This window comes from Gopherus evgoodei, unplaced genomic scaffold (genome assembly GCF_007399415.2).
Source record: "Gopherus evgoodei ecotype Sinaloan lineage unplaced genomic scaffold, rGopEvg1_v1.p scaffold_219_arrow_ctg1, whole genome shotgun sequence".
In the NCBI taxonomy this organism is placed as follows: Eukaryota; Metazoa; Chordata; order Testudines; family Testudinidae; genus Gopherus; species Gopherus evgoodei.
Genome location: NW_022059882.1, coordinates 9,835 through 35,140, shown reverse-complemented (window position 1 = coordinate 35,140; position 25,306 = coordinate 9,835). Strand labels below are relative to the sequence as shown.

Genomic DNA, 25,306 nt, shown 5'->3' with positions numbered 1-25,306 from the left:
GCTCTCTGGTAAGAACCCTCAGCCTCCCGTCCTCAGTCTCTACCCTGATTTGCTGAGCAGGGGGTTATTGACAGGGAGGAGACTCAGCTCCTTGTTCTCTTTATAAGTCAGAACCAGTTCTATGTTTGATGAATTTTGCTGCTTCTCTGCATTAATTGTCTCTGAGCAGTTCATGATTCTCTCTAACATTGCAGTTCTCCTCAAATACTTGCTGAATAATTACTGTCACTGTTGTTGGTCTGGAGCTCATCTGAGAGCACTTTATTCAGGTCATTCAGTGTCTGAAATTCAAGATCTGATGGTTAGTTTGAAAATCAGGGCTCTTGGGTCCTATTCCCAACTCTGCCTCTGACTGGCTGTGTGACCTAAGACAAGTCAATTCTCCTTTCTCAGGGTATGGCTACATTTGGAATTTCAAAGCGCTGCCCTGGCAGCGCTGCAGCAGCACTCCTGCGGCAGCGCTTTGAAGTGTGAGTGTAGTCAGAGCGGCAGCGCTGGGAGAGAGCTCTCCCAGCGCTGCCTGTAAACCACATCCTTTATGGGTGTAGCGCGCGGCTCCCAGCGCTGCCGCCCTGATTACACTGACGCCTTACAGCGCTGTATCTTGCAGCGCTCAGGGGGGTGTTTTTTCACACCCCTGAGTGCGAAAGTTGTAGCGCTGTAAAGTGTGAGTGTAGCCAGACCCTCAGCCTTAAGTTCTCCCTCTTTCAGGTAGGGATAATAATGATCTGCTCCTACCTACCTCAACACACTCACTCTTCCCCACCACACACACACTGTCTCTCCCCACACACAAACAGTCTCCACACTGCAGTTGAAAAGCAGCTGGCAATTTAGTTCGAGGCCCCTAGAACAATGGGATAGAGAAACCTCCATCACTGAAAGTGCAGCCATAAAGACAACACACAGCAGCCTTCCCTTACAGGTGGGGGGGGGCAAGAAGGGAGATCATCCGAACTCCCTGAATTCAGGTCACTTTCCTCAGCTGAGCTGCCTAAGGGGAGGGCAGAGAGCAGCAGCTTCTAATGCTCCCCTCAGAGCACAGCCCGGGTGGGGAAAGTGACCAGGACTCATGGAGCACATTGTGTTGCTCCTCGCTCCCCCCCAACCCTCTATGCGCCCATGGAGGAGCATTGAGGCAGGGGAGAGCAGTGAGCACCTTTGCACTGCCACACGGTGCCCTTTGACCCCATGGAGCCCTGGGTGACTACTGGGGGGCCCTACCTCTAGTGCCGGCCAGGCTCCCCAGCACAAGTAGCAGAAAACACAGAGACGGGCCACCCACTGTGCAGTAGTAGCCTGGGCGGCTCGTAATGGAGGCTCGAGGGGGCTCAGCCTCCTCAAACCTTGTTTTGCCAAGGGGACAGTGGGGCCCATGACTAGGGTCCCTAGCCAAATTGGACCCCCTGGAAAAGTCTCCCCCACGGTGGCTCCAGGGCTGGAGGAGCTACCACTCCTTGCTACAGCCCAGGGGCTGCAGCAGGGGCACAGAGCTTCTCTGGTCTCAGGGCCGCAGCGGGGCAGGGGTAAAGGAGTGATAGGGTGGGGCCAGTGGGGGAAGGGGTGGAACAGATATGATAGTGGATGGGGCCATGAGTGGAAGGTGTGGAAGGGGGCAGAGCCACAGACAGAATGGGGGGGGCATGGTTCTGGAGCTGGGGCCCTCGCACTTGTTCTCCCTTTCCCTGGGCTTTGGCATCACTAGCCCCTGCTTAGCGAGTAGGGTTCATTGGTCCCCATAATGTGGGGTGTGACTCCTAGGGGGACACAGGAACATTCATGGGGGCACCTCAGGGCCTGAGCCAACCCCCATGGAGGGCTGGGAGGAAGCACCACTCAGCCCCACCCTGTCCCAGCTCTTCCCCAACCCCATCCTCAGCCTGAGACTCTGGCTCCCAGCCTGGCGTCGACCCCTCTACCCCTGTTCGCACCCCTTTCCCCAGCAAGCAACAGCCCCACTCCTCCCTGCCCTGGTTCTTGACCGTGGCTTCCGAGGCGCCACAGCCATGGCTAAGAGGGCACAGTGTGAAATGTTTGGGGACCACTGTTTTAGGATGACATCCTCAATCACTTCTCTGCAGTCCAATAAAAGCTATTCCTCACCCACCTACCCCTCCATCAGGACGGACTAGGTATGTTCTGCTGCCCTTCACTCATACAGGAAGGAGAATAACATTTCATTCCACTCAATCCTAAAGTGATTTGTAACCCACCACCATCCCGAACTGGTCATTTTGGGGAACCAGCCCCATCATGCTGCATAGCTAGGCAGAGTAGGTGTGTCTATGCAAACATGGGTCTGTTCCACAAGTCTTTCCCCAGCTCCTCACTAGATGTGAGGGGGGAGCTCATTCAGACCCTGTTTACGCTTAGTATTGGGAAATTCCTTAGTGTCCCTATCTCTGCCAACCTTAGATTTATTCTCCTGTCCCTTTCCTGATAGCTCAGATGAGGTGACCGAGTGGTTAAGGTAATGGACTGCTAATCCATTGTGCTCTGTACACATGGGTTCAAATCTTATCCTCATCAGAGACATTTAGTCTTTGCCCTCTTTTATAGACAACCATCTCCCCCTTTGGTACAATAACAGCTCTAGCAATGTTGCTTCTTGCAAACAAAAACTTTCTTAGAAACTCAGACCCCCCCATTGCTTTAAATAAAATGTCTAAATCCCACATTTCTAAATTGTTTTTCTCTAGTCCTGTATTTCTTGGCTTTTCTCTCAAAAGGGAACATCCTCATAATCTCCCCCAAACACCCTGGGACCTGCCCAAATAATTAAAATACCCCCATCCTGAGCAAGGCCACAACAGTGAACCAGAGCTAGTGTCCAGGCCAAGCTGTTCTGAAGGAGGCAACTGAAACATTTTCTCTCTGCTTCCCTTGGAAAAGTCTGACTGGGAAAAGAAAATTCCCCAAATTGAAAATTTTCTGCTGAAAAACCAGTACTAGTCTGTTTGGGGACTTTGAATGTATTATTATTATTTTCTTCTGATTTCTGAATCCGTTTTGTCCTCCAGATGTGTTTTTAGCTGTTGGGGAGAGAGGCCAACTCATGATGTCTCTACCCTTCTTTCATAGTTTCTTCCAACTTTCTAGAAAGCTCCTTTGCTTGGATGTGAGTCAAGCAGTGTCCATTGTCGCTGTGCTATCTCAGAGAAGTCTGCATTGTACACGGTTCCTAGGATAGTCCTTGGGAGTGTGGATCCCTTTAATGGGCCAGCAGCGAGTCTGACTCCTCCATTGTCGCACCTGAAAGGCTGATAGTGGGCATTTCCCAACCTTATACCATGTCTCAGTAATGCACACAGAGCAAACTTCATAACTTCCCAACCAATGCTACACACACAGCCCAACACAATATTAATGTTCAACAGATCAAGACTTTTGAAATGATACCTCACCAGGCAGACTTTGTACAAACCGTATCATCATTATATGAGAGTGGTGAATATGGGGCTTCCAGGTGCTGCTTTGAGCACAGCGTGCCACACCTGGGCTGACATTGCAATGGAGATGTACCCTTAGAGTCCATCTCTCCTGAGATAAAGATGGCAGCATGGCCGGCCTGGGTCATCTGACTTGGGCCCATGGAGCTAAAGGTGAGGGGCTAAAATCTGTGATGCAGATATTTGTGTTCACACTGAAGCCTGGGATCAGAAACCCTCACCCCTCCTGGAATTTGAGGTTGGGCTCAAGCCCATCAGTCTGCACTGTAATTTTATAGTCTTGCAGCCTAAGCCCCATGACCCTGAGTCACCTGACCCGGGCTTTGAGACAGGTGTCCTGGGTATTTTAATCACAGTGTAGACATAACATTAGGATATGTCTCCAGTGCAATGAAACACCATGGCTGGCCCGTGTTGCATTAATCCAGGATAGCGGCTTGGTCTGTAAAGTTGCATTGTACGTGTCTCGGCTCAGGCTCAGTCCCCTGCTCTAGGAGCCCAGAAGGTTGGGAGGGAGTTTAGCCTGTGGAAATGGTAAAACTGCAGTGGAGTATTACTCTGGACTCATGGTATTTCTCCATCGATCTGTCTCCTTTGAAGCAGGGACAAAAACACGTCCTGCTGCATTCGTTATTTCATAGGGTGGTCTAGGATTTTCATTCTCAAGCACAGTGCACAAAGTAGGACTCAATCCTCAGTGTAAATCAACAAATTACCAACACATCAGGGATTCCAATTAAAGGGGCAGGTTTTCTCTGGGCACTGAGATTTTTCAAGGAGTTGGTGGCTCCTTTCTTTCCTCACCCTGGAGTAAACTCAGCTTTTTATTCCATCCTTGATGATTCGTGGAATAACAGCAGCAGCCTGAAGAAAGTGGAGAGGGAATATCTCATTGCCAGAGGTGAAGGTGGCCACGTCCCCTCTATTTGACCATTGCCATTGCAGGAGAGAAGGTTTCAATGGAATCGAATGCCCTGGCTCAGACAAGTGACACAGGAAGATTTTGCTGTTTATGGATCCATGCAAGGGAAATTGTGTCTCTCTGTGAAAATGAGGAGGGAAATGAAACACCCACATGGTGGCACCTAAGGCAGAAGGGAACCTTATAGGATTAGAATAGGATAAATTCTCAAGCAGCATGTTCCTTACTTTGCCCGTCTGTCAATTTTGATGATTATCAATGGAAATATTTTGCCATTGGGTTGTGCGTTTACACAGAAATTGACATTTGCCAACAAATACGTATTTCTTCCAAGCCTGCCTATTCTGCCGGGGGAGAGTTCAGAAGGACAGAGTCACTCTTCCCCGTCCCCATGCCAGCCTGGGCTCTCCATGCTGCCCACTTCCCACAATGCTGGGATCCTCCCTGATCTCTCCTCGGACCTGTGCTCCCCACCTCCTCTTCTGGGATCCCTTCCCCACACTGTCCAAATGCCCTGCTTGTAGGATCCTTCCCCCTTGCCCATCCTCCCTTCTGAGCAAAAGCTCTGCACTATTCCCAGACTGGGAATTGAACCCCAGGCCACGTGGGTGAAAACCAGGAATCCAGATCACTAGACTAGATGGGTCTGGGATTGTGCTGTTTGTCTACTAAGCCAGCCCCTCATGAGAGCAGCAGTGCCACCCAGCAGGGATTGCACACAGGGCTGCATTAACCCTTCGGGTGCCGAGGTTTTCCCTCTGTCCAGCACATATGATCAGGAAAGAGACATCAGGGCTCCCAGGTGCTGCACAGACCATGACTGAGATAGGGACCCCATATTGCGCTAGGTACAGTACAATCCTTGGCCAACACTGGGACACCTAGGGGGTTCTCCTCAATTTCCCCGAGCCTCTGCTGCCCAACTGCTTCTGATCCCATCTGGATCACACACACCCCACAAAAACCCCACCTTTCCAAACAGTCCTCCTTTTCCTGCCCTCTAATTTTGCTTGCACACCCTGGGACCATCTCCTCTCTTCCTCCCTCTCCTCCCCCTGAGGTGAGCAGAGATGGAGGCAACTTCAGCCACTGGAGACAACCCCAGAGAGCGCTGCAGCCAGCCCCGGGGGGAGGGGTGTGTGCAAACCCAGGAGGGGGCCAGCTGGGAGTAGGGGGTGCTGGGAAGAAGGAGGCAGGAGGGAGGAGAACAAAGCCCAGAGCCCGGGTGCGAGGCTGCTCCTGGGGGTGGGGCTCTGGCACAGCCTGGGGGTGGGGCAGCTCATAGGGGCAGGGCAACTCCTGGGGGCGGGGCTCTGGCTCAGCTCGGGGGCAGGGCAGCAGCTCTCTGGTTCTCCATGTGCTGCCAGCAGTGCTGGAGCCGCCTGAGCCGGAGTGGAGCCGATGTTCTCAGCTGCAGCCAGGACCTGCCCCCGGCCCCTCTGAGATCCAGATGGGGACAGAGACTGGGGCCTGGGGGTTCCCCTTGGTGTGGCTGGTGGGGGTGGGAGGGGAGGAGAGAAGCCGGAGCTGCAGGCGGGGGAAGGGTGGGGGGACAGATTGGGGGTTGGACGGTCTCTGTGCAGCCAGGAAAGTCCAGGGGGAGAGTGTGTGTGTGAGTGTCCCGGGCACAGGTGTGCCCATGGGCTGAGCCCCGGCACCCCAATACCCTGAGCTCCAGCTGGGGAGGCTGCTCCTCCCACTCCCGTGGAGGCTCCGGGGGAAGGGGAGGAGGCTGCGGCAGCTGCAGGTGGGTGCTCATACCCCCCAGGAATGACCTGCTGTTGGCAGCTTCTGGTGCCTCCTCCGCTGAGCTTTTTCCTGGGGGCAGCCTGCTTGCCGCTGTGATCAGCTGTTTGCTGGGCAGGCGCCACTCAGCTGCTCCCCCCCCCCTGCTCCTGCGGGGCTGAGTCCCCCCCAAACAGCCTTAGGGGTCGGGGTGGGCGGGGGTGCGGGGCCAGCAGCAGCACCGCCCGCCGCGCTTCCCTGGGGCTGCCCCACACCTCTCGGGCTGATGGCTCTGCCATGGCATCTGTGTGAATCACTGCTCCACGCCCGCCAGGCTCGGCTCCAGCCACAGCAGCATCGGGTGTCCTAGGGAGCCCGGCTAGGCTGGGTCAGGGGGCAGTGGGAGGTTGGGGGGAGGAGAAGCTCCAGATACCGACGGGGGGCGGGGGAGAGGAGCCAAGCTGGGGCAGGGGAGGAGAAGCCAGGCTGAGTTGGGAGTTGGGGGGAGAAGCCCAGACTCCAGCAGGAGCTGCAGTGGGGGGGATGGAGGGGGAGAGGAGCCACCCTGGGGCAGGGAGGAGAAGCCCTGGACCCTGGCAGAAGATGTGGGGCTGAAGTCCCCGACACGGGATCCCCAGCCACCTTAGTGGCAAAAGTTGCAGGGCTGAAGCCCTGACCCCACTCTGTGTGCAGCTGCCCTGAGCCCCTCTCGCTCCCATCCCCCCTGTGGAGCTGGCTCCCACTCTCTGGCTGTGGAGAAATTCAGCCCCAATCTTCCCATGTTGGGATCTCCATTTCCCCTCCGTCACCCAGCCATGAATGGATTTAGCCCAGGAGGCAGGATCAGCATTGGCCCCATTTGGCAGGTGGGCTCTAGGGCACAAAGAGGTGCAGTGACTTTCCCAAGGCTAAGCAGGGAGTCTGTGGCAGAATAGAGACTCAAACCCAGGACACCTGAGCCTGAGTCCTGTGCCTTAACCACAAGGCAACCTTCCCACCGAAGGAGAGGGAACCTCCTCTGCCACTTCGAGTGTGTGGGTGGGAGCAGCCATGAGACAGAGCTGCCAGGAGGTGGGGAGGGGGGGTTGAATAGTTGAGGGGGGTGATTAGCAGGTTGGTGGGGTCTCTGGAGGGGGCGGTCATGGGACAAGGAGCAGGGGGGTTGGATGGATTGAGGACTTGGGTGGTGCCTGGTGGGGGTGAAGCGGAGTTGAGGGAGGCAGGGAGCAGAGGGAGTTGGATGGGTAGAGAGTTCTGGGGTCCTGTCAGGGCGCAGGGAGCGGTTGGATAGGAGTGGGAGTCCCAGGGCTCGGGGTGGTGGTGTGGATAAGGGTCAGGGGGACAGGTAGGGGGTAGGGTCCTAGGAAGGCAGTTACAGTGGGGGGGGGGGCTCCCAGGAGGGGGAAGTCAGGGGACAAGGAGCCAGGAGGCTTAGATAGGGGGATGGGTCCTGGAGGGCAGGTAGGGGCAGGGTCCCAGGAGAGGGCAGTCAGGGGACAAGGAGCAGGGGCAGGTTGGGAGTTCTGAGGGGGGCAGCCAGGGGGCAGGAAGGGGGATGCAGTGCATGGGGTGAGGCTCCCTGGGTGCCCACCCTAATGAAATGTGCTGCGCACGCCTATAGTCACGGGGGTGAGCTACTTGCGTCCTTTTCCTGTTTGTGCCATTTCTTTCCGTCTCAAAACCTGATAACAATTCTCTCTAGTTCTTCCACTTCTCCCCCCTCCCCACATGTGGCTAGAAAATCCAAGGAGATTCCCTCGTTTTCCCTACAATTATTGACTCTCTAGTATCTTATTTTGCCCTATTTTCTCTTTAATTGTCCAATTGCCATTTCAGTTCTGCTCAGCTTTGGGATGTGAACCCAGCCCGTTTTATCTGCAGCAATGTGTCCTTGGTTAGGTGGGAATTTGCTATCCTGTGTCATTCCCTCAATGTGGGTGGTGGTTAGTAGGTGCTGGTTGGGGGAGCCCGCAGACATGGCTGCCTCTGGGAGGGGAGGGTGTGGCTGATCTCTGCCAGAAACAGGACATGGCCGAACAGGAGGGTAAGGGAGGAGCCGGTGTCCCTATGGAGCCTGTCCAGCCCCTTTGGTTCTGCTCCTTTCTAGCATTTTGTTCAGAGATTTTGTTACTGGGGAGGCTGAGAAATCTCCCTGTGGACTTAGCCTGGCAGGAGGGGCAGGTTTCCCCTGCAATAAAGAGATGGAGCATGTTCCCAGCATGGCAGAATCTAGGCTGTGTCTGTGCAGGGAGAGATCCTGGGGGAATCGTGATGTGACATGAACTAAAGCCTGTTCTGAAACCTCCACAACTGCCCTTCTCGCCCTGCCAGGCTGCAGGATGTTGTCCATGTTTTGCTCCAGCTCATCCCATCCTCCCATGGGACAGGGAAGGGAAACAGCTGCAGAGGAGCCTGTTCAGGTAGAGATTATCGGTGGAGGGGACTGGTGGGTTCCTGCTGGAGGGGAGGGACAGCAAATATACAGGAGGTGGGAGGCTTGGGCAGTCTGGTTTGGAGGTTGGAGTTTGCCAAAAAATTCCCAGGGTGGAGAATGGGGGGAGGCCAGAGTGTAGCAAACCTGTTGGGACTGGTTTAATATGCGGCTTCCATTCTAGGAACAGACCCATGAGGTTAGAGGGTGGAAATGCTCTAATTTGTGGAACAGAAACACCCCCCCAGGTGGGGCTAGGAAAACAGACCAGACTCCCAGGGCTGGAGCCCGACCTGATTAACCAGTGGCTGCTATGAGATGAGGGGGCACCCAGCAGTGAGGCTTGTGGGAGGGGTGTTCTTAACCTTTTTCTTTCTAAGACCCCCAACGTGCTATAAAAACTCCACGGCCCTGCGTATGCCTTGTCGTCTGCATATAAAAGCCAGGGCTGGCATTAGGGTTGGCAACCAGAGCAATTGCCTGTGGCCCCATGTGACAGGCCCCCCGCAAAGCTAATTGCTCAAGCTTTGGCTTCAGCTCCTGGTGGCAGGGCTCATGGCCCCAGGCTTCAGCCCCAGGCAGTGAGGTTTGGGCTTTCTGCCCTTGGCCCAAGGGAGTCTAACACGGGCCCTGCTTGGAGGACCCCTGTAACCTGCTTGCAGCCCCCCAGAGGTCCAGGGACCCCTAGTTGAGAACCACGGCCTTAGGGGATGTGCCCCTGCCCCATACCTAGCTCCAGGGCTGGCCTTAGAGAAAATGGCGCCTTGAGTGAACTTGTATTTTGGTGCCCCCCATCGCCCCTGGCCCTCACAGGCTCCCCACCATCACGTCCAGACCCCGATGCCTCCCTCTAGTGCTTAATCTTGATTGAAAGAGGCGCCAGAGCTCAGCCCTGGCACAAATTCAGCCCTGGCAGGGCGTCCTCCCAGCGGCGGCTGCTGGCCGAGCACCCAGCTCTGAAGGCAATGCCACCGCCAGCAGCAGCGCAGAAGTGAGGGTGGCCTGGTGTGTGGTGTATTGTGCAGCCTTTTATTGTATGTAAAGTGCATTTTGTAATGCGGCATTGCACCGCCGCGGGGTCGGCTCTCGTGACGACAGTGTCAAGCTTAACAGAGTGAAAGTCGCCTCTGTTACTTGCTTCAGATGTACAGTCTCTAGGAGCACACACAGAGCAAGGGTAGTGACCACACAGACATTCACAAGCACAAGGTCTGGTCAGTTTTACAAGTTTTATTAAAGTTACAGTTAAGGCTAGGAATACCCAGGCATGTAGACCAGGGGTCGGCAACCTTTCAGAAGCAGTGTGCCAAGTCTTCATGTATTCACTCTCATTTAAGGTTTGGCGTGCTGGTCATACATTTCAATGTTTTTTAGAAGGTTTCTCTCTAGAAGTCTATATATTATATAACTAAACTAGTGTTGTATTGTAAAATAAACAAGGTTTTCAAAATGTTTAAGAAGCTTCATTTAAAATGAAATAAAAATGTTGATCTTATGCTGCCGGCCCGCTCAACCTGCTGCTGCTCTGGGGTTCTGTTCACCTAGGCCGGCAGCGGGCTGAGCGGGGCCTGCAACCGGCACCCCGGCTGGCAAGGGTCCGTCAGCCAGAACCCCAGACCGGCAGCGGGCTGTGCGGGGCTGGCGGCCAGAACTCAGAGGGCTGGGGGCAGAGGGCTGGAGTCAGGGCTGGGGATTGGGTATGTGAGGAGGTGTAGGTGTCAGGACAGAGGGGGCACTGGGTATGGGTGGGGGTGCCAGAGTCAGGGCTAGGCTTGCAGGTTGAGGGGATGAAGGAGTCAAGCAGAGGGCTGGGTATGTATGAGGAAGGTACAGGGCTTGGGGCAGGGGCCTGGGGAGGGTGCGGGGCTCAGGGCAGAGGGCGTGGTGTGTGTGTGTGGGGGGGTCAGGGCTCAGGGGAGAGTGCTGAGTGACTGCCCCCCTAACAACTCTCAACCCCGCTGCTCCTTATCCCCTGAGTACCCCCTCCTGGGACCCCACCCCCTATCTAAGCCTCCCTGTTCCTTGTCCCCAGACTGGACTCTACCTCCTACCTGTCCCCTGACTGCCCCAACTCTTATCCACAGCCCTGTCCTCAGCCCAGACCCCCGGGACTCCCATGCCTATCCAACCACTCCCTGCCCCCTGACAGGACCCCCAGAACTCGCAATCCATCCAGCCCCCCCAACTCCCTGCCTGCCCTAACCCCTTTCCACACCTCTGCCTCCTGACAGGACCCCCAGAACTCCCAACTCATACAACTCTCCCACTCCTTGTCCCCTGACCACCCCCTTCAGAGACCCCCGCACCCTAACTTCCCCCCCCAGGACCCTCCTTGCTCCCGGTCCCCTGACCCCTATCCACCTCCTGCCCCCTCACAAACCCTGGGACTCCCATGCCCCATCCGACCTCCCCATCCAACCCACCCTGCTCCCTGTCACCTAACTGCCCCCACCCTTTTCCCAACCCCCCAGCTCCGGGCCCCTTACCATGAGGCTCCACACAGAGCTGGATACCCTGCTCCGCGGGAGCACACAGCCCCACCCCTGCGGTTGAGCGGGGAGCATGTCTACCCACCTGCAGAGCCAAACGCTGCCCTCGGGAGCGCACAGCCCCAAGCCCCAGAGCGCTGCATGCAGCGGCAGGGCTCCAGGGGAGGGGAGAAGGCGGGAGAGGGGCAGGCAGCTTGCTGCGCTCGGCCCCGGAGTGCAGACCCCGCGGCTTCCCGTGCCGGGAGAGTGGGGCCATTTGCCCACCCCGTGCGCATGGCTATGCTTCTGCTCCCTGCCTCCGCGGGGGAAGTGGAGACAGAGGAGAGCGCGCCGGGCTGGGCAGGATTTTTAGTGGCATGCTGGAGTCCTGGCAGGCTCCAGCGTGCCATTAAAAATTGGCTCGTGTGTCATCTTTGGCACGCGTGCCATAGGTTGCCGACCCCTGATATAGACATTCTATAAAGACCTGTGCAAAAGTTACAACTCTGCGTCTACTCACATCCTGAACAATAGTATTAGGGTCTGATGTGTCTCTTGTGGAATGATCATCAGTGGAGGGATGGTTCCATAGGGAGCTCAATTTTCCCGCTCTGGGCACCCTCTTTTTATAATATGGTTCTGATTATACTTCATTAGCATTGACCTGTATCCTGTGATTAAAGGCACCTCTTTCCAAATGTGCCTTACAGAACTTTTTTATTTAAAATTAATCTTCTGGCTAATTGTTCACCCTATTACCACTTGGTACCTCTTCTCCCATCATCTTAAGGCATCAGGTTATTTCTCGACCATTTACTTCTGTCAGTGTTTCTTAGCTCCAAGGCCTAAAATAGCGAAGCTAAAATCTTGCAGGTCTCCGCCTACAGGCCTTGTGTTTCAACCCTATTTACTTAGATACCGAATACATGATTATTCTTGCTACATACCGATCGATCGATTCCCTATTTAGCATACTGTGATTCTGTATGACATAACATATTAGTTACTTATAACACCACACAGTAAATGAATGGTAAACTAAAATCACTGGCTGCCGTTCCCACCCTTACTCCTACACTGCTGCTGTGGCTTGTAGTGCCCTGCGCTCTGCCTGCAGCTCATGACGGGCTTTCTGCTCTCACACAGGGGCTGCATCTTGCTAGAGCCCCAGATACCCTGCAGCTCTGTGGTTGCTCCTGGCTCACCAGGGGCCATTTCAGATTTTGTGGAGAGGGGCAACTTGAATTGTGATCTCAGGGGCTACTGAGGCACCTGAAAACTGTAGCGTTTTTTACAGAAAATAACTTAGAAATTCACTGATGAGCAGTGTATCTCATTGTTATGTAAAAAAAGATAAATATATACTGACTCCAATTACAGCCACGTACTAAATTTAGAACAATCAGGAGATCATACAGCAAGATATTCCCATCCCAAGCCTTGAGGTATCAGTTCTGGAGCTTTAATGCAGGTATCAGAAACACAAGTTTGATACTTTGCACCCTCTCTTTAGCAGAGATAAATAAATACAGAGAAAAGAAGCAGATTTTACTTAACAGACACACTCTGTGTTACTGCAGCCATCTCCTCTATTTTGGTCAATTGGCTTTCACTCCACTGAAAACATATTTACTTAATTTTCCATACGTGATTAAGGTTTTTTCTCTTTTATTAAGAACGGGAATTTATTTTCTAGTTATTTTGGCATTTATGTTTACTGATCAGAATCATGTATGTGACACTAACATTTGACTCCATCTTTGCTATTAGTATCGTACTTGGAACTGCATTTATTTTCATAGGAATTTTAAGTTACTTTCCAGATTTAACTGTATCATGAAGTTTGGGGGAGACAGGTCCCTGCACCTCCCCCACTTCCTGCCATTCACTCTAACTCTCAGCCAGCCAGTAAAATAGAAGGTTTATTAGACGACAGGAACACAGTCCAAACCAGAGCTTGTAGGTACAGACAGCAGGACCACTTGGTCAGGTCCATCTTGGGGCGGGGGGTAGGGATCCAGACTCAGTTCCCCAGCCAGCTCCAAACTGAAAAATCCCCTCCAGCCGTCTCCTCCAGCCACATCCCCCGGCTCCTCCTCCAGCCTTAGTCCGGTTTCCAGGGCAAAAGATGTCACCTGGCCTCATCCCCCCTTGGGCTCAGGTTACATGCTCAGCTATTGTCCCTCAAGTGAAGTCAGACCCTTATATCCCATCCCCAATGCAGACAGTCCCAGTAAAACTTCCCCGCAACATCCCCAGGTCAATCCTCCCCACTCCCTGCTTCATCACAGACTAAAAATACAATCTGAAGATAAGTGATCTTCATCTGCACAGTGTCTGAAGTTTTGAGTTTTAGTTAATTTTTTTCAAACAAGCCCTGCTAAGGTAAGTACAAGCAAAATGTACAGTCTGTTGTTTGGTAGTAGCATTTGAAATAATGAATGACAAAGCACGATATGGTAATAACAGTAATAATGATAATTACTGCAGCCAGGACAGGTGAGGCATTTTAGAACTCATTACTCAAAGAACTGAATTTAAGCATAAGACAGAATTAAAATGATGAAATGCACAGACCAGTTAAAAAGCTAAACTAACAGCACTGTCATCCTGACCGAATGGGAAAGAATAAAATTACAGAGCCTATACGTACTTCGCACATTTTAACAGGAAGTAAAAAGAAGTAGTAACAGTAATTGAAGTGTCTGTTGTGGGGTGGGTGTGTGTGTGTGTGTGTTGGGGGAGTGTGAGACACAGCCCTCTGTCATTTCCAGCACAGCGGCACTCACTAGTCCGAAGGCTCGTTCACACTGCAGCAGGGGCCAGCAGCTCCCACTCCTGACCCAGAGGCAGCAGCACAGAATCTTGGCCCCCCAGCTCAGCTCAGCTCAGCAGAGACTGGGCACAGAAGCAGGAGGGTGTGGCCACCCCGACATCAGCAACCCCCCCTGCGCAGCACACAGGAGGCTCCTGGGAGCAGCTTGGCAGGGGCAACTCCAAGTGTGGGGAGGGGGCAGGGCTTCAGGAACAGTTGTAGGGCAGACTGCTGAAGAGAAGTGGGGAGAGGAGAGACAGAACACCCCTGCTGGAGAAACCCCCTCAGCAAGGCCCCCCTGGACCGTCATGTAGTCTGCTCCCCACTAAGTCTGATCCTGTCCAGCTCTTCACAATGAGAACAGCGTTGGGCTCCCTGCCAGCGAGCTCTCCCTGCACCCTGCTAGGGCCTCCATCTCCTGTATCCGTCTGTGGTTAGTGGGGTGATGGATCTGCTGGAAGAGACAAGGGGCTCTCACTTCGTCCCCTCACCCTGGCGTTTCCTGGCTTCTCTGAGCGAGGTGTGGGTGGGACTCCTGACTGTGAGCCACCCAGACCCTCCATTTGATTGGCTTCTCTCCCCCATGAGTGTAGGGCAGCAGGTCCTGAGTGTTGGACTCTTGCTCTTTCAGGGGCCGGTGACCTTCGAGGAGGCGGCTGTGTATTCCTGCAGAGAAGAGGGGGCTCTGCTGGACCCCACTCAGAGCGCCCTCTACAGGGATGTCATGCAGGACGACTATGAGACAATGACCTCGCTGGGTAAGGAGTCCTGTCCCCTGGGTTATTAGAAGCTGTGGGGTCTCTGAAAAACCTGAGTAATAATAACTTTATACCTTTATTCATCATCCAAGTTTTGACAAGTTTCCTTGCCCGCCTTTTTTTGCCTTATCTCCCACCCACTAGAATAATTTTTAGACATTTGTCATCAGTCATTTTGAAATTGAGTTTAATGTATCCTTATTGGCTACATTAATAACTGTTTTTTAAAATTAATTAATAAAATTATAAATAAATAAAAAGTAAATAAAAATGTTTAAAAAATTATTAAAAATTAAATCTTTTTAAGAGGAAAATATGCTGCCTGTAGAATTATAAGCTGAGTAAATAGGTGTGTGACTGACACGTGGCTTGTGTGACAGTCAAATGAGCTCCTCTTTTGATAAAAGTGAGTATAATGTTGCCATTCTAGAGCCCAACGGTGAAAGGAGACCAGAACCATGTGAGAGGAGGAGAGGAAGGGGAGAGTAGCTAATTCTGGGGTGCCAGGACATGGGGAGGGTGTATGCAGGGTTAGAGCTAAGAAGGAGGTACTAAGAGACGAGGAGGGAACACAAGAAGCTCCGAAGATGGCGGGAGGTGGTGCCGGCTGAGAGTGATGAGACGAAGAGATGGGGTGTGTGGAGGAAGGGCACCCAGGAAGTGGGCTGGGTGGGTCAGTGGAGGGAGGAGAGGTTTGGGGATCTAGAGCTGTGAGGGATCCCAGGCCTTTAGCCCCAAATCCCTACTCAAACTTTGTTGCTTGAGAGCCTGCACTCCAGTTTTCTTTCTGTTCAGTTTCACTTCATTATATGTTTCCTCCCCCAAATACTATTTGAACTCTTCGCCACCCTCTCCCACTCATTACCTCCCTTCCCATATAACCTCCACATCTCTATGCACAGTGACCCTGGCCACTGATCCTGAGTCCTTGTTGCATTCCTCCCTCCCATAGCACTGCCACTACCGAGGCGCAAATGTTGATGATATCACAGGGTGGTAGTGTAGCCTGTATAATTTTTACACCTATAAGATTACATGTTGGGGTACAACTTGCCCTTGTACATGGCTCCTCAAACTTAACTGAGAAGATGGAATTTGGTGAAACAGACAAAAACTTGATTTCATACAGACAGTTATAATTGAAATCATAGGCATGGATCAATACACATAACAATTAGACTAAGATCAGAATAGTAAAGAGGGTGTTGCACTGTGCATGCTTTCGAGTCATGGACACCACTGGAAACAAAGATCGAGGGGCAAGGAAGGCCATCAGAAGGGAGGCCCTGCTTCAGTTTACACAATCTCAGGGCCCGACAAAATGAAAAAAATGATCACTAGGAGAGTTAATTTATCCACTTCCTTATGGCAATAGGTTGGCTATATACCATATCTGCTCCTTACTCTGATTACAGGAATGTCAATAGCTGCCCCAACCCATATGTGGCCTTTGGGGAGTCCATCATTTAGCATCAAGTCTTAATACTCGTGATTTACATCACTTAGTTATTAATAATTCCAATATATAAATGCGTCCAACTGCTGAGATACCGCATAGCAACCTAATTGCTAAAGTCTGCCCCAAACTTCCTTCTTTCAGAATCCTGTGGCGTATTGCACCTGTTTGTAGTTACTCCTTAGTCTGTCAAAATGAAGGTGCAAAATATCTGACCTGGGATTCTCTCCTTAGGCCTGTTCAGGTAAATCCCAGACTTTAGCATAACTTCTCCCACAAAGCCTCCACCTAATATAAGGCCCTTAACTTTAGCAAGCTTAATAACCCATTTATCTATGTTCACCTCCTTGCCCCTCCCCGCATGTTCCAAGCTAATAAGCAATACTCTGATAATGTTTACCTCTAGCGAGCATAAAATTACCCAAATGACATGGGAGTACATCATAGATGATAAAATCAGGTCAGGGTCAACAGGAGTGAGAGTTTGGAGAGAGTCCTGTGTCCTTCTCTCCCCATCTGCAGCAGCCACAAGCTGTTTTCCCTCCAGGCTCTTTCGATCTCTGAGCCTGTCCCTCCTGATGTTGCGTGGCCCAGTTCTTGTTTCTTACAGTCACCCTTTCCGGAAGAATTAGAGGCTGTTGCTCCTGAGTTTTAGTGTTTAATTCCCCAGCCTTCTCCACACACTGGGGGAGTTTAATTCTCCCTCCCATTACAACTAAGTCACTAGATTTCCTAATTCCCTAAAATGTGCTTTTGCAATGTCACAGTTCAGGGATAGCTAAGCCTTTGACCTGCCTCCATGGTCTGCTCAAGGAATGGCCCCTCAGGTATCAGGCCTCTAGCCAGCCCCTCTCTATGGGCAGGGACCCACATGCCTCTCCTTTTTGACCAGTGTGTGAGGATTGCAGCTTGTCCTCCACTGTGTTTGCTGGACTAACGTCCAGTTCCTGTGCTTTGCTTTCTCTCCAGGGGCTGTGAGCAGTGTGTGTGAGATAGAGGTGGGACTTTTGGTGATACTTGTATGATGCCAATATACACCTCATTTCCTGCTGTGGTTGGTATTGCTATGATTGTAAAGAGCAGGAGACGTGAGAGGTGTTGTCACATAGTTGTCATGGGGTGATATGACTGGGTCATTAAGGACTGTCTGGGACCTACTTATGTCAGTGGAATACCCAACAGAGACAAGGAAATAATTGTCCCCTGTCCATGGGAGGATCTCCACTTAGCTGAGTGAAGCATCCATGGACTTGTTATGCTCTTGGGAAGAGGAGGAACTGGGCTTGCAGATGCAGGGAGCTCTACCGGAGTGAAGACAAATGGACAGGGAAAGTGAGAGGAAACAAAACAGTTTTCTACAGCAGCTTAGCTCAAGGGCATTGGTCAGTATGGACTATATTGTCGTCTTTGCTTCTCTGTGCTAATGAAAAGACTTTCCAGTGCTGTGTGTCAGTTGACTAATAAACCCTGCTATGTTTTAAAAGTCTGCCCAGTGTCACAGCAAGAACTTTCTGATGTGCATTGAAGTATGATTGAGGAACAGTCTCTGAACAGGAGTGTAGTTCAGCTGGACCTGCTGGCAGAGCTCGCAGGTTGAAATGGGAGTGTTGAAGCCAGAGGCTCAGTCTCAGATGTTGAAGCTACATGGCCTGTCCTTGTGGAAGAGTAGGACCTCTTGGGAGTGTGGCGCACACAAGGGGCACCTCCCAAGGACTGTTTAAAAGCCAGGGCATTGCACAGATCCTATGGATTCATGACAGTGCCAGAGGTTAAGCCTTATGGGTATAAGATATAAAACAGAAAAAGGATCTAAATGTGTGTTTACCATGGCCCCCTCATCAGTCCTTGTAGGAATCCTTGATCTGTTCCAAAGTGTATTAAAACCTTCCTCTATGGGTTACCTCTTGGTTATCAGGTCGTGTCAGTTTTGTTAGTGTTTTCCCTTCACCCTCCCACTTCCCTGGTTCTTGTCACGCAGACAGCAAGCAGCAAATGACCAGAAGTCTGAAATTCAGAGAATGTGATGTTTATTGGGGTTAGTTTCCAAGCAAGCATATTCCAAAGCCCTTCACACCAGTTGGGCTTATCTCTGTTTGTCAATAGAGACAGTTCCATAGTGTTCCATTCCCTGCTGTGACACCGCAGAGTGTTTACCCCTTGTACCCTGTGATGTTGCGCTCCGTATGATTTTTTGAAAATATGCTAATAAGTGTGAATATAATATAACTGGAATGTGTATCATGCAAAAGGTCTTTTGTAAGGTATCATTCCAAAGCTTATAATTTACTGAGTGTGTTCATCCTAGCTGTATGAATGTATCATTCGTGTAGCTGAAAGTAGGACTATAAAATGTAAGTCTGACCTCCTATTGTAGTTATGCAAAGTGTGGGCCATTAATGTAAGTTTAGGATCTTGATGGCTCCCATCAACTAGGACAATTGCTCTGTTTACTTCCAAGCCTGCCTGTGAGTCAGGCCGGGAAGAAGGGGCCTCACAGGACATGTGACCATGTCGCCTGGTACTGGAATCCATCTTAAACCTCGTGCTTTTCCATTTAGAAGGAGGCAGGGACCAAAGAGAAAAAAGATTAACTCCTTATGCCAAAGGTGTATAAAGGAGTGGAAGAGAACAAAAGGGGGCTGCAGTCAGGAGAAATCCCCTAGCTACCAGCTGAGCTAGAAGAAGGACTGTACCAGGGGAAAGGATTGGTCCCAGACTAGAAAGGAGTCTAGTCTGTGAAAGAAGCTTATTGGAACATCTCTGAGGGTGAGATTATCATCTGTATTCAGTTGCTACTGTATTAGGTTTAGATTTGCGTGTTTTTGTTTTATTTCCCTTGGTAATTTACTTTGTTCTGTCTGTTATTACTTGAACCACTTGAATTCTGCTTTTTATATTTAATAAAATCGCTTTTGCTTATTAATTAACCCAGAGCAAGTAATTGGTAGCTGGGGGAGCAGACAGCTGTGCATATCTCTCTGTCAGTGTTAGAGAAGGTGGATACTTTATGAATTTACCCTGTATAAGCTTTATACAGAGTAAAAGTGATTTGTTTGGGGTTTGGATCCCATTGGGAACCGGGTACGTGCTGGAGAGAGGAGCATTTCTTAAACTGTTTTCAGTTAAGTCTGCAGCTTTTGGGGGACATGGTTCAGATCTGTGTCTGTGTTGCAGCAGGCTGGCGTGTCTGGCTCAACAAGACCATACTGAAGTCCCAAGCTGACAGGGAAAATGGGCTCAGAGGTAGTCTCAGCACATCAAGTGGCAGTCCCAAGGGGTTTCTGTGACCTAACCCGTCACGTTCCCCTTCCCAGCTCTGACGCCACAGACCATTTACCATGTGTCTCCCTGCCCATCTGTGACGCCAAAGAGCATTTACCCCGCGTGCCCCTTCCCAGCTCTGACCCCGCAGAACCTTGCCTGTGTCCCTGTTCCCGTTCCCCCCACTTAACAAACGTGATTCCAATTTCCCTTACCCCTCCAGTTTGACCCCAGTTTATGTAGTAATATTCTCAGCTACACCTAGCACAATTAATTGTACAGAAGAGAAAAACAATTAGAGAACTAGACAGATAAACCACAGAAAAGTGAGGGTCATAAAGGTAGAACAATACAGAAATGAGGGTTTCACAACCGGAGCCATTGAAAAGTGATTTCTTGCCAGACCGGATGCTGTCAAACTAAGTTTCCTTTATCCATCTTAAGATCTGTTTCTTTATCTGTTGGTGATGGGCAGTATCTGGACAGGATCGTATTCCTAAGAGCCCAATAGCACCTTATTCCAATGTGACTGGTTTGGGAAGTGAGGATGTGACCCTTCGCTTCCCAGCTTATGGCTGCCCCTGCTGCTTAGCCAAAGGCCTTAGCCCAGGAGTCTCTAACATGGTGTTTGTGAGGCATCTATGTGCCCCCACATAGTGGCCAGCGGGCAAGCATCTGCCGAAATGCCACTGAGAAGCAGCAGCATCAAAAGGCGTTGCTGCCGAAATGAAGCCAAAAATCAGTAGCATTTCAGCGGCGATGCCTCTTGATATTGCCGCTTCTCGGCGGCATGTCGGCGGATGTTTATCCACCGGCCACGATCCTTGGTGGTTCGTCGTCCGGTGCCCGCCAGACAAAAAAGCTTGGGGACCACTACCTTAGCCTAAGATCAATTCCTCAGACTAGTCTAGTGAGAGAAGGCCCACACCCAGGCGGACTGAGATTTTGATTCTTTCTTTTCATACTCCTGTAACTAGCTAAGTGATAAAAATACTTTTAAGTTCTTAAAGTCTAGGCTTTACAGACAGGCCTGAATATCTCCATTCTAACAGTGGGTTCTACCCCTTCTTCCATTCTGTGTCTGTCTTGTCTATTTAGATTGTAAATTCTTCAGGGCGTGGGCCATCTACTTTTCTCTGTATTTTGCCTAGCACAGTGGGGACCCACTGTTAGTTGGTCCCTAGGCACTAAGATAATGAAGCAGCAAAGAATCCTGTGGCACCTTATAGGCTAACAGACGTTTTGGAGGATGAGCTTTCGTGGGTGAATACCCACTTCTTCAGATGCATGTCAGCATGAAGAAGTGGGTATTCACCCACGAAAGCTCATGCTCCGAAACGTCTGTTAGTCTATAAGGTGCCACAGGATTCTTTGCTGCTTTTACAGATCCAGACTAACACGGGAAACCCCTCTGATACTTAAGATAATGAAGATGATTTTAGAATAATAACAACTCTCCTGGCACTTTGAGCCAAGGAAGCTGGCCTTGAGATGTTACTGCTTCAAAATGAGCTGGGCTAAAAAGGATGGAATATTTTTTATAACAAGTATCCCACCAATTCCACTGACCTCCCTTCTTTTCTTTGCCCTGAATAGAGTTTCCAGTTTCCAAACCTAATGTCATTTTGCAGCTGGAACGAGGGGAAGAGTCGTGGGTCCCAGATCTCCAAGTTTCTGAGAAAGAAGTGCTCCCGAGAGCTGCCTACACAGGTGAGGAAGTGGTTAAACCAACTCAAGAACTGTCTGTGAATACAGGAAATATTTGGGATGCCCTACAAAGACTTTATGAGCTTTCCCAAGTTCAAGATTGTTTCCTGCAGATGTGGAATCATTAGGTAGATGTCACTCATGGCTTCCCACATATCCTGACTAACAACTAGCAGCAGGTCCCTCCCCAATCCCGCTTTCCCCTTTGAGTTCTGGTGAGATGCAGACCCAAACCGATCCCTTTCTCTCTCCTCTGGGGAGGGGCTTGGGGAAAATCAACTCCTGATAGGTTTGATCTCTCCCACACATTTTGGATTGTTCATCCCTTTTTCCATTCCTCTCTCTGAGATTTCCTTTCTCTCAGGCACAGGGAGTGATCCGTGTCTGGATTCTCTCTGTCTCCCATCAGGTGTTGGGATGGTGAGTCATAACGAGGAGGAGAAACCCCAGCAGGAAGATGCTGAGCAAGTAGAAGCACATGGGACGTTATTAGGAAGATCCAAAGGGAATGTTTCCGGGATTTGTGCACGCCCAGAAAAAGCAAAAGCCTGTGAGACTGAGCAGAGGCCAGAGGGAAACTTCAGTAGCTTCTCAGACCTTATTTCAAGTGAGAGAATCAACTCGGAAGACACACGTTACACATGCCATGAGTGTGGGAAACGCTTCAATTGGAGCTCACACCTTATGAGACATCATAGAATCCACACTGGTGAGAGACCTTATGGATACTCTGAGTGTGGGGAATGCTTCACTAATAGTTCAACCCTCATTTCACATCAGCAAATCCACACAGGAGAAGCACCCTACACATGCTCAGAGTGCGGGAAAAGCTTCAGTCAGAGCTCTGCCCTTATCAGACATCAGAGAATCCACACAGGAGAGACGCCTTACACATGCACTGTGTGTGGGAAAAGCTTCAATCAGAGCTCAAACCTTATGAAACATCAGAGAATCCACACGGGAGAGAATCCCTACACATGCTCAGAGTGCGGGAAAAACTTCAATCAGAGCTCTGCCCTTATCAAACATCGGAGAATCCACACCAGGGAGAACCCTTATGCATGCGCTGAGTGTGGGAAAAGCTTCAATCGGAGCTCACAGCTTTTCACACATCAGAGAATCCACACAGACGAGAAGCCTTACACATGCACTGAATGTGGGAAAAGCTTCAATCGGAGCTCTACCCTGAACACACATCATAGAATCCACACAGGCAAGTTGCCCTACACATGCTCTGAGTGTGGAAAAAGCTTTCGTTGGCACTCACACCTTATTGGACATCAGAGAATCCACACAGGAGAGACGCCCTACACATGCACTGAGTGTGGGAAAAGCTTCAATCGGAACTCACATCTTATCAGACATCAGAGAATCCACACAGGAGAGACGCCCTACACATGCTCTGAGTGTGGGAAAAGCTTTAGTCGGAGCTCACACCTTATCGGACATCAGAGAATCCACACGGGAGAGCTGCCCTACACATACGCTGAGTGCGGGAAAAGCTTTAGTCAGAGCTCACACCTTATCAGGCATCAGAGAATCCACAGAAGGGAGACACTGTACACCAGGCCTGCAGAACTAGTAAGGTGGCGAGGGCCACATTACTCCAAAGAAAATAGCTGAGAGCCGAAACCCTACAGCCCTGTAGAAACACCCAGCCCCAAGGCCGCCCAGCGCTGTGGAAACAAACCCTCCTTCCCCATCGCCATCCCACCAAAACAGCTGTGAGCCAAAAAGGAAGGTTGGGGGATGGGAGGTGATACTACAGGAGTCGGCAACCTATAGCACGCGTGCCAAAGATGGCACACAAGCCAATTTTTAATGGCACGCGGGTGCCTGCTGGGACTCCGCTTGCCATTAAAAATCCTGCTGATGCAGCAAGCTGCGGGATCCGCAGTCCCAGGCCGGAGTGCCGGCCTGAGCACAGCAAGCTGCTGCCACCTCCCCCGCCTTCCCCTAGATTGTTGTTGCCATGTGCGCAGTGCTCTGGGGGTTGGGGCTAGGCGCTCCCGTGGGACAACATTTGGCTCCGTGGGGAGGGAAGGACACTCCCAGCTCATCTGGAGCCCTGCTGCCACGCATGCAGCGCTCTGAGGGGCAGGGCAGGGCTGGGCTTCATGCACAGGGGTGGCGGGTGCAGGGCTTTGGATGAGCGGGGAGCCTCATGGTAAGGGGGCCAGGTCCGGGGCCAGCGGGGAGGTTAGGTAAGGGGTGGGAGCAGTCAAGGGACAGGGAGAAGGGTGGGTGGGGGTCTCTGGAGGGGGCAGTCAGGGAGCAGGGGGGTTAAATGGGGTATGGGAGTCCTGGGGTCTGTTTGGGGGGTGGATAGGGGTCAGGGCAGTCGGGACAGGGAGCAAGGAGGGTCCGGGGGAGCGGTTAGGGTGGGGGGTCCTCTGGAGGGGGTGGTCAGGAGATAAGGAGCTGTGGGGTGTTGGATGAGTAGAGAGTTCTCGGGGGTCCTGTCAGGAGGCAAGGGTGTGGAGAGGGGTTGGAGGGAACGGGGAGGGGGTTGTATGGGTCCAGAGTTCTGGGGGTCCTGTTGGGGCAGGGAGCAGTTAGGCATGGGAGTCCAGGGGGTCTATCTGGGTGTGGATAAGGTTTGGGACAGTCAGGGGACAGGTAGGGGTAGGATCCTAGGGGGGCAGTCAGGGGATAAGGGGCAGGGTCCCAGGACGAGGTAGTCAGGACAAGGAGTGGGGAAGTTGGGGGCTCTGGGGGGGCCAGTCACTCAGCCCTCTGCCCTGAGCCCTGACCCCCTCCCCACACACTCAGCCCTCTGCCCTGAGCCCTGATCCCCTCCCCACACCCACAGGTGCTTGCCCTGAGCCCTGTACCACCCAGCCCTCTGGCTCTTTCATCCCCCCCATGACCCCAGCCCTGACTGGCACCCCCACACATACCCAACCCTCCTAACATGACATCTGCATCCCCCTCATGTTCTCAGCCCTCTACGCTGACTCTTGCACCCCCCCACATCCCCAGCGCCCCCCCACATCCCATGCACCCTGCACATCCCCACCCCCAACCTGAGCACCAAACGGGAGCCCCTGCACCACCACTCACATTCCCACCTGCACCCCTCACACCACATGGGAGCTTCCCAGGTGAGTGCTCCACACTCAAACCTTCTACCCCCCACACCCAAACATCCTGCCCCAACCCTGCGCAACCCTCTTTCATTCTAGCTCCTGGCCAGACCCTTCACTCCCAGCCTTGTGCTCGGTCCACTCCCACTCTCAGCTCAGTGCAGAGAGAGGAAGAGAATGAGGCAGAACCAGGGAGAAGGTAGGTCCCCACTGTATGTGGGCAGAGCTGGGACCCCAGATGGGCACCGGGCTGAGCGGGTCCGGCAGCTGGGATCCTAGCTGGCAGGAGCTGGAGGATGGAACCCCTGAGCAGCTGTGGGCTGAGCCGCTAAGCCCGCTGCCGGTCTGGGGTCCCGGCTGCCGGCCCCGCTCAGCCCACTGCTGGCCGAGGTGAACAGAACCCCAAACCAGCAGTGGGCTGAGCGGACCGGTGGCATAAGATCAAAATTTTAATTTAATTTTCAATGAAACTTCTTAAACATTTTGAAAACCTTGTTTATTTTACAATACAACAGTAGTTTAGTTATATAATATACAGACTTGTAGAGAGAGACCTTCTAAAAAACATTAAAATATATGACCAGCACGTGAAACCTTAAATTAGAGTGAATAAATGAAGACTCGGCACAGTACTTCTGAAAGGTTGCCGATCCCTGGCTTATTAGGACTGGAACTGCTATTTTCAACAGCCGTTGCCTTTTTGTTTGTTTAAAAGGAAGACAGTGATATTGCATTGGCAAATTCCCCATATTAACAGAGACTAATAAAGGCACCTCAACTGACCAGACTCGTAGTACTGGAGCCCGACCTGCCTAACCAGCAGCTGCTGTGAGATATGAAGGAGGCACCCACCAGTGAGGCTTAAGGGAGATTCCCCTCCCTTCACATCCATCTCTTCAGAATGGGGAGGGTGTTGGGCTTCCTACCAGGGAGCTGTCCCTGGACCCTGCTAGGGCTCCATATCCTGAATCAGTCTGTGGCTAGTAGGTGTGTGATGGCTCTGCTGGGAGAGAGGAGGGGCTCTCTCTTCGTCCCCTCCCCCTGGTGTTTCCTGGATGCGCTGAGCAGGGTGGGGGTGGGACTCTGACTGCAATCCACCCAGAGTTTCTGTTTGGCTCCTGTTCCCCATGTATAGGGGGGCTGTGAGTGGGGCAGCAGGTACTGAGTGTTGGACTCTCGCTCTTTCAGGGGCCGGTGACCTTTGAGGAGGTGGCTGTGTATTTCACCA

The 25,306-nt window shown here is 51.8% G+C and overlaps 1 protein-coding gene and 1 non-coding gene across 2 annotated transcripts; both read left to right on the top strand.

Annotated features, from left to right (window-relative positions):
• LOC115640159 (zinc finger protein 273-like) lies at positions 1-25,306 on the top strand. The gene is made up of 6 exons (XM_030542995.1): positions 1-8; positions 8,428-8,516; positions 14,442-14,568; positions 20,882-20,995; positions 21,357-21,701; positions 25,267-25,306. Exons 2-6 carry the CDS (start codon positions 8,436-8,438, stop codon positions 25,281-25,283), a joined length of 684 nt encoding a protein of 227 aa, XP_030398855.1. The 5' UTR covers positions 1-8; positions 8,428-8,435; the 3' UTR covers positions 25,284-25,306.
• TRNAS-GCU lies at positions 2,448-2,529 on the top strand. The gene has a single exon. It is a non-coding gene; the product is annotated as a tRNA-Ser (tRNA).